The sequence below is a fragment of the Aethalodelphis obliquidens genome, unplaced genomic scaffold, assembly GCF_003676395.1.
Source record: "Aethalodelphis obliquidens isolate GAN/ISIS:26980383/991018 unplaced genomic scaffold, ASM367639v1 scaffold48, whole genome shotgun sequence".
Lineage (NCBI taxonomy): Eukaryota > Metazoa > Chordata > Mammalia > Artiodactyla > Delphinidae > Aethalodelphis > Aethalodelphis obliquidens.
This window is the reverse complement of record NW_020837992.1, coordinates 14,546,560-14,558,608: the sequence shown is the minus strand read 5'-3', so window position 1 is coordinate 14,558,608 and position 12,049 is coordinate 14,546,560. Positions and strand designations below refer to the sequence as shown.

Here is a 12,049-nt window from a genome sequence, read left to right as displayed (position 1 = left end):
TAATTTCAACATGATTACCTGAATTTATCCACCTAGACAATCCATGATGGTCAAATAAATAAAAGGAGGCATATAATTTTTTTTAGTCTGCTGCTTTAGAAATTCATAGTTTATCTTGCTAAAGAGAATTTTCTAGGATAGAAATCAATGTGTCCAGTAAATCTTAAAGTCTAACAAGATTGAGGAAAGGCATAAAGGAGATTTGTAATTTTCTAAAACATTTTAGCATGCTGAGCCTTAAAGGCCAACTCCACAAAATCCATCTGAAACATAAGACACCGTCTGACTGTCTGAATGCACTCCCACCCCACCTGCTTCTAGCAGAGGGAATGCAGCAATGTAGGAGCTTCATATAAGCTTACTGTTCAATGTTGCAGTGATGACATGAAAAATCCTGATTCCACCTGGCAGCAACCTTCCAGTATCTTGGCGGTTCTCAGCCACAATCACTGTGGTGTGTGGAGCTTGGACAGATTATGGGGCTGGCTGGAATCCAAGAAACTAAAAAGCAGTCCAGCAGTCCAGCAAGGGACTCTGTGTTAGAAATGCCATAGCCCCAAATGCCCATGACCATATGTCTCATGGACAGCCCAGGAATTTAAGTTCCACTGTTAGTCTCCAGAAAATCCTGCCTTTCCCAAGGTCCTGAAAAGTGGCAATTTCTCACTTAATGTGACTTTTAGGGAGAATGTCTATCAACATACATCCATGTATTCCCCTTTCTCAGAATCATCTCTCGCCCTGTGAGAACAGGAAAGCTTGACGTGGCCCGCTGCCCTCCCCACCTCCAAAATGTATACAGTCAGTCTCAGGAAGGAAAGGGGATGGAAAGTAAGAGTTCTACTTCTTTACTGCCTAAAATGTAGGCACTTTGGGCCACCTTCATGGTTTCCTTGGGCTTGACAGCTATCTTAGTCTATTTGGGCTGCTGTAACAAAATACTACAGGCTGGGTAGCTTATCAACAACAGAAATTTATTTCTTACAGTTCTGGAAGCTAGAAGTCCAAGATGAGGATGGCAGCATGGTCAGGTTCTGGTGAAGAGCCTCTTCTGGGTTGTAGACTTCCTGCTGTGTCCTCACATGGTGGAAGGGGTGAGGGATATCTCTGGAGCTTCTTTTATAAGAACACTAATCACATTCATGAGAGCTCCACTCCCATGACTTAAGCACCTCCCAAAGACCCCCCACCTCCTAATATCATCATCTTTAGGGGTTGGAATTTCAACACATGAATTTTGCCGGGAGGGTGGTGGATGGGGAAAGCTCCATTTGAGGAACTTCCTCTCTCCAGCCTGACATGTGCCTCAATAGACTTTGAAGTGATCAAACCTAGGAGGTAAAGAATTCTTCCAATGTAGGCAATTTATCACTTAAATCAAGTACTCATGAGGCTGCTTCATCAGAGTGGCCTGGTTCCACACACAGCCTTCTGCCATCTTCTTAGGGGTGTGTAGTCTAGGATCATCACTTAAGTTATCATTTATGTTTTTGAAATGCACGTCTTCTAAGGGGTGTTGAAACATTAATCAAAAATTCTTGGGCGGGGGCTTCCCTGGTGGCGCAGTGGTTGAGAGTCCGCCTGCCAATGCAGGGGACACGGGTTCATGCCCCGGTCCGGGAGGATCCCACATGCCGCGGAGCGGCTGGGCCCGTGAGCCATGGCCGCTGAGCCTGTGCGTCCGGAGCCTGTGCTCCGCAACGGGAGAGGCCACAACAGTGAGAGGCCCGTGTACCGCAAAAAAAAAAAAAAAAAATTCTGGGGCGAAGAGGATTACTTTGCACTATGTTTGCAGAGGAACACGATCTCATCAGCTAAACCAATTAAGTCAGGGACAGGTTTCAGCTTGCTGAACTTGACAAACAACTAAATAATAACAATGACTGCCTCGATTAAATGAAGTGTGTTATGATATCATAAATTCAGCCTTGGTAGGATGTCATGAGGCTATTACGGGAAGTCTAAGTCCGAAATGATTTCTGTCCAGTGCTCCTAGAGAGGAAAAGAAATGCCCTGCAGCCAAATCTAAGGTTTAATTCATACAAGAGACTTCGCTAATGTCACCAACCACAAATGCTGTGTTTTCATGGCTCTGGACAGCAGCAAGTTCCAGTGAATTAATTACAGCCACTCTATTTATATTCTGCATGGCTTTTCAATTACTACCTATAACGAGATGGTTTTTACCTTTATGAACATTAACGCATAGCTTTCCAACCACAGGGATGGAGAGCCGAGGGAAAAGTAATACAATCCTGATCACTTTACTACTAGGTCACTCACTGGCAGCTCGCCAAGCCTGCTGGTTCTAGAAAGCAGTTACTACTTGAGTCTTAAGGCTCCTGAGGAGCCTGAGCAGGGAGCAAAGGTCACCACCCAAATGCCTACAGGGGCCAGACAGCAGGGACCAATCACAAGTGCACAGAGGGTGGGCTTGATGGGACGAAGTCCGGGGGACAGCAGCTCCTAGGCTAACCATTTGTTGCTGTGGACAGATGCAGGCCTGGTGGGGCAGGTGCTGCTCACTCTGGCATGTTCAGTTTGTAAAAAGTTATCTAGTTATACATTTATGATAGATGCACTTTTTGGATGTGTGTTATGCTTCTTAAAAAAGTTTTTTTTTAATGGGCTAAGGGCCACATTTCTGGGGGCCAGAGACACAAGAACAAGAGAGCAAGATGGGTATCATCAGGGAGGGTTCAGAGTAACTACCTAGAACAGGTGTTGCGTGAAGCTGGCTTTCACTGTGCCAGCCAGGACATAAGTACAGGTGGGATGGCAGAGTTTTAAAAATCTGGGATAGAGAGATTGACTTAAAAACATCACATTTGTGCAGAATAGGAGATATCAAACACTTCTATTAGGTTGGCCAAAAAGTTTGTTCTGTTTTAAGTAAAAATGAAAGACTCGTTTTCACCAAGAACTTTATTGAACAACATATTCATTAATCAAATGTACTTTTTGGCCAACCAATATTTGGGTTAACACTTAAAAGGATATATGTATATGCACAGAAAGTTTCTAGATGATACACAAGAAACTGTTAACAATGGTTGCCCCTGGCAGGTGGTATGGAGTGGAAGGGAGATTAACTTTTTTTTGTATTCCCATTCACACTTTTTGGAGTTTTATTATGGGAGAGTATTATTTTTTCAATTTTAAAAAGAAAACGTCAGGAAAGAAAATGCCTAAAATAATTAAATTACTATCAACCTACAAGGACGCTAACGGATTTAACTTCTTTTAGTGGCAATTTTTGATATGCTAACGATGTAAATGCAATAAAATGAACAGATCACTCCTTTGAGAATAAAAACGTCAAAACGTATACAATACACACACTTTGTAATTCCTGATGAATAATAGCTATGATTTAAACACATATAGTGAAACCTCTTCATAATATGGTAACTGGGGAATAGAACTAAGAACCAAACTACAGGCTAATCATTTTCTCTCAAACTTTAACTCGAACGTATATTGTTATGTTATTTGAAGAAATGTGCAGAAATGAGCCTTATAATGGTCCTACTATAGTATGCCTTAGACTTGAAGACAGTGCCACACCGTGATAGGACCCATGAGGACATTTAAGTGTTGGAAAAAGGAACGAGGCACAACCAACAGCCTTTCAGGTTACAAAGCTTTCATTGTTCATTCCTATGACCACCGAGACAGTCAAGGGAGAAGGCCGTGGGAAGCACGCTTACATACTTGGAGTCATAAGCGTGCACCACGCACCAGCTATAGAATCACCTGGAGAAAGGAGTTGAAGACAAGTACGTAAAGCCAAACCCTGCTTAGAATAACTGGTATGCTCCTTTAGTCATGAGCTATATTCCTTATAAAATACTCAACATTAAAACAGCCATATAGGGTTTAAAATCTAGAAATCTGTTATCTCACTCCGACACTTATTTATTATGTAATACACTGTGGGAACATCCCTTAACTGCCCTGTGCTTTGGTTTCCCCACCTATGGAAGTCAATTAATAAAACAGATCCAGGACAATTTAGGCATCCATTCTAACTCGCAAGTGATTTGTCTAAACTAGAGCAAGAAGATAGGTGACTTCAGTTTTTACCCAAAGGAAATATATAATTCTGAGGTCCAATTGTGTTTTAAAATTGTACAGTGGAGGGAGGATTGATAGTTGGCTCCGACTATTTGGAAGAAAGTTGAGTTTACGTGTCAACCAAATCCAAGACCACTAATTAAAAAGGCTGAAAAACTGACCCTCTGTCTTACCAAAATGCTGCAGCCACCATGCATATGAATAATGCGGCCTTATTCGTTTGGCACTAACAATACGAGATAAATTTCTTTCTGTTGCTATATAGCTGTGATCAAAACAAGTGACCTGCATATTTAAGTACAACCCACATATTTAGTCTCGTTCTGTTCCTGTGAAATCTACCAACACAGAACAGAGTTTAGTAACTAGAAAGGGCCTAAATGACAAAATCATCAAGACAGTGGAAGGGAGCCACTGAGTCCCTTGTGTCATTCAAGCAGAAGGAGCCATTCTTCTTTGAAAGAAAACACTGGCACTCTTATCTTCCTAAGGTGGGTCAACTGACAGAAGCAAAAACTAGAACTAATTGGTCTTTTCTTGATCTTAAACAGAGCATCTGTACTCAGTCTGCGACGTTAGCTGCCCGAGTCACATCCTGGCTCCACCGTGCACTAGGCTTGTGACCTCAGACAAGTTATGTAAATTCTCTGTGCCTCAGTTTCCTCCTGTGTAAAGTGAAGAGCATAATGACACTTCTCACCTAGGGTTGCCGTCAGGAGTAAATCAGTTATCACACCGAAGTGTTTAGAACAGCCCCTCCATGAATGTTAGTTTCCATTATGCTGACAACTTTTTGTTGGAAGGAAGAAAATAAACAGAGCTTCTTTTGAACATATTTTCTTTTTTAAAAGTTTCATTTGCGAAGAGAAAGGTAATGGAGATGAGACAAAAAGGAAAAGATGTATAGGAAATAGCAACTATTATCTATTTAGTAGCATGTGTGTAAAAGACACTGTAATACTTTATCTCATCTGCTTGTTATAACAACTCTTTGAGGTAGGTGTTATTATTAGTCATCTCCAGATGAGGCAGCTCAGCTTAGAGCTTCATGATGTGCCCATGATTACACAGGAGATTTGAGCCCTAGTCTATCTGACTGTAAGCTGCATACTCTGCCCTCCATAATAAACTGCCAGGCTGGGAAAAAGAAGGAGAAGGAGGGGGTAAGGTGAGAGAAATAAACTAATGGAGAGAAGCAGATCAAAGTACCATATACATTTTCAGCCATGAGCTGCAACTAGAGGGAAAACATAAACACTTAATGTCAAGATTGTAGGGATAAAATGTGACATCATTCTCACCACTGATGAAAACTAGCATTACTAGTAGCTTGGAACATTTTGTAAACACACTCATATTAGTGTATCAAGTTAAACATTCACCAAAATGCTACTGGTTGGGCATTAAAACGTAGAGATAAATCCAAGCTAATCCCCAAACACCCCACAAAGTTGTGTGCAAAATGTCAGGGTCCGTACCCCAGAACAAGTAGAAGTTCATCATTGTTAATGTTTATGTCAACAGAAACATCTCTTTATTTAAAAGCCATATGACGGTTTTCAATTTAGCATACATATTACTTTTCAAAACTCTACCAAATGAAATGCCCAAATTGTTCTGTAATTACACGATAGTTACTGCCTTGTGACTGCACAGACTCCATGAATCCCAACTGTCTTCCCACACAGAGCAGCAGGCTCTCCAAAAGACAAACTTAATGTATCTTCTGGGTCAAATGTTTTTGCTTGTGCCCTGCTCCATTTTCCATCATCATGTTACTTGCCACTGCCCCCCTTAATCATAGGCTTGGGAAGGGGGATGAGGTCAGCCTTCCCTCTACTGCTAAGGCCACTATTCATGGCTCCGCTGAATTAAAGAGAACCCACTCAAGCGCACTGCCGCATGTTACAATGCCAACCTGTCCCCTTCATCTCAGCACAGCAGTGATCCCCATTAACCCAGTGCTGGTTTTAATTACAACACAAGGATTATCTCAGTTCCTTATCACAGAACTGTGATATCTGAAGGAAAACAATTAGTTTGGTGGGGTTTTAAGATCAGATAGGTAAATGTGATAAGTTTTCCTTTTTGCCAGTACAAAATATCTCTAAAATATAAACTTTCCTTAATTCAACTGAATCCAAATAAACTTGATACTGAGATAACTGCACTCAACCTCTGAAAAAGTTTTCAGGTCAATTTGTTGGCACTCAGTGCAGATCTGGTCCAGAACTTTAGGTGAGGGGAAAAAAAAAATCACACCACCGGGAAATCTGAATATGATCATTGAACCAGGGTCTCAATTACTCATACAGGAAAGAAGTCTTATCAGATGCTCCTCCAGCCATCGTTAGAAGTAAGCAGATGAATGAGAAGAGAGAGTCTGCACAGAGTTACTAAAATAAGATGAAATGGAAGCTGGCAGCCCAGTCTCTATACCCAACGTGGTTCTGTTTTATGAAGTTCTGGCCATTTTTGACACTGACCATTTTTGACCTCAGCATGTGCTAGCCTTGCAGAGTGGAGACTAGCCAGTTTGGCCTCTCGGAATGTTGAGGAGAGCTTGGGACTGAGAGACTAGAGTAAGTCATTGGCAGAAGCCCCTCAAAACTGCAGCATCCTAAACTGAGGTACTGCCTCTCCTGGAGGGTTATAACCCATCACCTTCCCAGCAAATACTCCTCTAGCACTAGTCATCAAGTCAGCAGCTCCAGGGTACAGTGCAATGAGTTTGGAGATTTGCAAAACTTAGACCTGCCACTCACTTTATCTCCCCTGATAGGAAGCTCTGGTTAATGTTCCAGTACCTTTTTATTTTCCATGCTTCTCCCTCTTTCTGGAACCCTCCTTCCTTCCCAGGTTTTTGTGGATTCCTATTTGTCCTTCAAAACTGAGTTCAAACTAAGTGCCAACTCTCCTCAAAAAAACTTTCATGACCACACAACTGCCCCAATCTGATTTATATAGAAGTCTTTTGTCACTCTCCCAAATGCTATAAATGCCATTCAGATCACCTTACACTGCCTAGTTTTAAAAAGCCATACTTATCTGTGAGGAGCCACATCTTATTCAACCTTTTCCAGCCTGAACCTGGCATAGTGCCTGATTCTCACAAAAGAAGGTCATTACTTGCACAACCTCTCTGTGCCTCAGTTTTCTCATCTGTGAAAGGGTATAAATAATAAGACATAACTGATAGGGTTATTGTGAAGAGGAAACCAGAAAATGAATGTAGAGTGCTTAGAAGAACTGTGAGCTCTTATTGTTAAATATTTGTAAAATTAACAAGTAAATATAATCTTCAGTAAGTTAGTTACTTTAGACACAATATCTTCTATGAAATGGAGATAATCTTGTTTCTTTATAGGATGGTAGTTAAGATCAAATGAGATAACTAGTTGATGAAAGTACTTTGAAAGCTGTAAAGGACTATTTAAAAACTGGCATTTTATTATTATTACCTAATAAATTATATAAGATTTCTAAGCCAGAACTCAAAGAAGAGTCTTTAGTGGCTGGTTAATGTAGGGGCTGCCCAAGGCCTTACCCAAGCCTTGGGTTTCTTCCTTTACTTTCCAACAGAGACCATAAAGGTACAGTCACATGGACTATGAATAAGGGTAAGGGAAAAGAGATCCCTAAGGTCTAAGCAGAATTGAGAATACTACCCATCTAAAGAGAACACCAACATCCACAGAATCTGGAACATCCAGGGAACTCGGATGTACAATCATTGCTGAGTGATTCTGATCATATCACAAAATCTATGAAATTCAAGAGCTGGAAAGGAGTTTTGAAATCACTTGTTCCTATTCCCTAATTTTACTGATGAGAAAACTGAGGTCTATGGATCCCAAGCCACTGGCCCAAAACTACATGTCAAGCTAGTGACAAAACAACTCAAGTCTCTTTATTTGTAGCTTTATGTACATTTTGCTTATACTGTATCATGTTCCCTTTATCCTTTCTGGGGTGGTCTTTAGAAACAAACCTGTGTTCAAATTTCAGTTTAACCATTTATTAATTCTGTGACTGAGTTATTGAACTGATCCAAGCCTCAATTTCTTCGTTTGTAAAATAAGGATGATAGTATCTTTTAAAAGTTTACTATATGATAAAAGGGGTAATGTCTGTACATCAGGTAGCAAAACCTGTGCCTGGTACTCACTTCCCCCCTCACTAATTTCCTATAGCAACTATTGTGATGTTCTTTAAAACGAAACAATGCAGAAAGACCAAGACTATATTGTAATGCATCTCTTTTGAAGAAAGCATCTAAGAACTGACATTTGTAAAATTTTCTTTTGGTATTGAAATGGTTAAAAAAATCTTTCTGGTTTAAAATCTGACTGCACCAACGTTCCTACTTTCCACATAACATGCCCTTCTCCGTGGCAAACGTCACGTATAACAGGGTATATAGTAAAGCAGTGTATAGCACAGTGCTGCACTATATCTCATGTTTGCTTTCTCACCTCTGCACCTTTCCCACCAGGTACCATTAGGCTGCCAGCTCCAGCTACTGCTTTATCCTTCCTTTTCCCTTTATGCCCAACCGTGGCTTTAAGGATGTCTTGTCTGTGGACAGCTCCCTTTATCAACACAAGACAGAAATTGCTCCAGAGTGACCTGGGCTCTGTCTTCCTCAAGAGACCAGAGGCCTCTTGTCCATGTATCTGGTGGCCTATCTCCCCTGGCCAGTGCCCCCCACCTCCTCCACAGGCCCCTTAGCGGCTCACCTGGCCACCAACTTCTCACCCTCTGATACCTGCTTTTATAAAAAGATGTGGAGACAGGACCAAGTGGGAAAGTTGAAGTGGGCAGCCACCTCCACAGCAAGCACAGGGCCTAGGCCCGGGTCTCTACCTTAAGTGCAACAAAACCTAGCTGTTTGCCTTCCCGGGGCGGCTCGGTCCCCAGGACGCCGGCACCCCAAGGCACCCCGCGCGGTTTGCATCTGCGGCGGGGTCCCGGGAGGATGCAGGGCCGGGACAGCCTGGAGCGCTCAGAGGAGACAGGACCCACGGTGGTGACGTAGTTAGGAAGACACAGCTGGCCCCAACTAGCCTCAAACTCTGGGTCCTGATCCCTTCTCCCCTTCCTCCCCACACCCAGGGAGACCCTTGAGCCGCTTTTCCAGCCTCTGAGTTGGGAGCAGGAACCTGGCACCGGGAAGCCAGGACAGCGCACTCCAGCCACTCCGGAGGGCCCTCCCCCGCGGGCCCCCAGCCGCAGTTTCGGTCCATGTCGCGTCCGGACGAGTAGGCGGCAACGGGCAACCTTATTCCCGCACTCAGGGGCGAGGGATATGAGGTGGGGGAAAAGGAATCTTCGCGAGTGTTAAGGGGGGAGAAGGTAGCACTCCTGCGGGGTCTCCCCAGTCCTGTCCGGGAGAGCGACGAGGTCACCCCGCTCCATACTGTCCCCACGGGAGCTCGGGGTGGGCTGCTTATCCTGGTTAGCAGCCGGTGCGCACGCAGACGCGCGCGTCCTTCCCCACCCCGACCGCTGATCCGCCCAGAACCCACGCCGGCCGTGAGGGGTGTGCGCACCTCGTCTCCGCGTGCCCCGAGCGGCCCCCTCTCCCCTCAGCGACACTTCGGGCGCCGCCCCCGCCGCCGGCCCGGCGCAGCCAGCTCACCAGATGGCCATCCTGCTCTTGGGGTAGTCCAGCCGCTCCAGGCAGCCGAGGAAGTGAGGCAGCGTGTGCGCAGCGTTACGCGCGAGGACGGCCACCATCACCGTGGGTCTCTGCAGGGGCGACTCGGAGAATACTACCGCCTCCCCTTCGTCGTCTTCGGAGTCCGGCTCGGCAGCGAAGCGCGCCCGGCAGCCGCCGCGGAGCAGAGCCCACGAGAGGAGTAGCAGCGCCCAGGCCAGGGGGGCAGCGGGGCTTGCGGCCATGTTCAGGGCCGTGGCGGGCGGCTGGACCACCGGCCGTGGATGCCCGAGGCCGGCAGCGAGGGGCGGAGGGGAGGCGGCTGGCGCGCGCGCACTGGCAAGACCTCGGCAGCCCGGGACCCTCCCGCCTCCGCCGCCGCCGCCGCCGCCGCCCCAGCTGCGCTGCTCAGGCCCTGCCGCGGGGGCCCGGAGTACCTGCCGCCGCCGGCGCTCGTCTGGGACTCAGGCTCGCAGACAGTCGTGTCGGTGCGGCTGTTTGTCCCGAGTCCCGCGGAAAGTTCCTCTAGTCCAGGCTCAGCTTGTACAGCTGAGGTCTGTGGCTTCCCCCAGAGCCGTGAGGTGTGGCCGTGTCTGCCAATGGGCGTGTGAATGCGTGTGTGTGTGTGTGTGTGTGTGCGCGCGCGCCCGCGCGAGCGTGTGTACATAACGGTACGACTCCAAGAAAATTTATTCTGCTTTTGCAAACCGCAGTCTAAAGTCCTTCACAGTGATGCAATGTATCCAGTTTTTCATAATGCACTTATTGACCAAATGGGTAGAGCTCTAAAATGGAAAGTCACCTAATGATTCACTACTATGATAAACAGTTTTTTAACTTCCACAAAGGCAGAATGTTTGCATTTCCTCACACTCAAGTGCTCTTTAAATTCATTCTTGACTGAGTAGACCCCCAATAAGATCAAGTTGGAAGACTTGGAGAATTTTAGAGCCAGATCGAACCCTTGAAATTAAAGAAAGCTCCTTGGGGGCCAGGTCCTCTACCTGCCAACTCAGGGTCCTGAGCTTCCTGACAGGGTGGCCTGTTAAGGAGGAGATTCGCTTAGATGGTTTTCTTTCTCCTTAATGACCCAAACTGACAAAGAGAGGGAAAATCTGTACATACTGGAGGAGAAGTATAAGGAAGAAGGAAGGAAGAGGGAAGGTAAATTAGCAGATAAAGTGAAATTGCTAGGATACACTATCGAAGGATATTTAATCTTGAACATAATGGAGGAAAGCTAGTTTAAAAATCTGGAGTTCTTTCTCTGTGGAATTGTGTAGACTTTAATTTATCTGTGTGCAGGATGGATTGATGACCTCCAATCCCAGCTTGCCCTACACGGTCTTTTTACTAGTTGTATCCAAACTTCTCCACAACTATTAGACACCTTCTTCACTCTCCTTCCACCCCCTCCCTTCCTCAGAAGAATATCACCTCCTTTACTGAACTCCCTAAACGCCCCTGTCTCTAATTAATATCCCTATCAATGCACTGCTTACTTGCAGGTGCCTATTCATGACAGAGCTTCTGATCCCATCCTCTCCCTTCTAGTCCAGGACTTTTCTCCATTTATCTCCACTCTACTGAACCTTCAACTTGTCCCTTTCCATCAGCTCTTTTCCCTCAAGCTAAAAACTCAATCAGGGGACTTCCCTGGTGGCAGAGTGGTTAAGAATCTGCCTGCCAATGCAGGGGACATGGGTTCGAGCCCTGATCCAAGAAGATCCCACATGCCGTGGAGCAACTAAGCCCATGTGCCACAACTACTGAGCCTGTGTGCCACAACTACTGAAGCCCATGTGCCTAGAGCCTGTGCTCCGCAACAAGAGAAGCCACTGCAGTGAGAAGCCTGTGCATGGCAACGAAGAGTAGCCCCTGCTTGCCGCAACTAGAAAAAACCTGCGTGCAGCAATGAGGACCCAATGCATCAATCAATCAATCAATAAAAAGAAAAGAAAGAAAACTAAAAAAAGAAATAAAAGAAAAACTCAATCAGTCATCTTCTATCCTTAAAGAATTAAAAAACAAAAAATCTTGGCTCTCTTTCTAGCAATCCCCTCTCTTGGCCAAGTCCCTTTGAAAGAGAGCTCTACACTTGCTTTCTCCACTTCTTCATTTTCCATCTCTCCACCACAGTGCATGTGGTTTCCCACTTTTTTACTGAGGTTGTTCTGGCCAAGCCATAGATGACCTCAGTATTGGAAGATTCAGTGAACTATCCTCAGTTCTCACCTTCCTGGATTTGTTGTGTCATCTCTCCTCCTTGGTCTCCTCTGAGTCTACTTGGGTGCAAGCCCCTTCACCGTGTAC

General features: G+C 45.1%; 1 protein-coding gene across 1 annotated transcript in view; it reads right to left on the bottom strand.

Moving 5' to 3' along the window:
- COLGALT2 (collagen beta(1-O)galactosyltransferase 2) overlaps positions 1-11,440 on the bottom strand; it is a 148,132-nt gene extending 136,692 nt beyond the window's left edge. Inside the window, exon 1 of the mRNA XM_027083049.1 lies at positions 9,719-11,440. Coding sequence (XP_026938850.1) covers positions 9,719-9,981 — 263 coding nt within the window. The 5' untranslated portion in view covers positions 9,982-11,440. The remainder of the gene's footprint in view (positions 1-9,718) is intronic.
- Between the last annotated feature and the right edge of the window lie 609 nt (positions 11,441-12,049).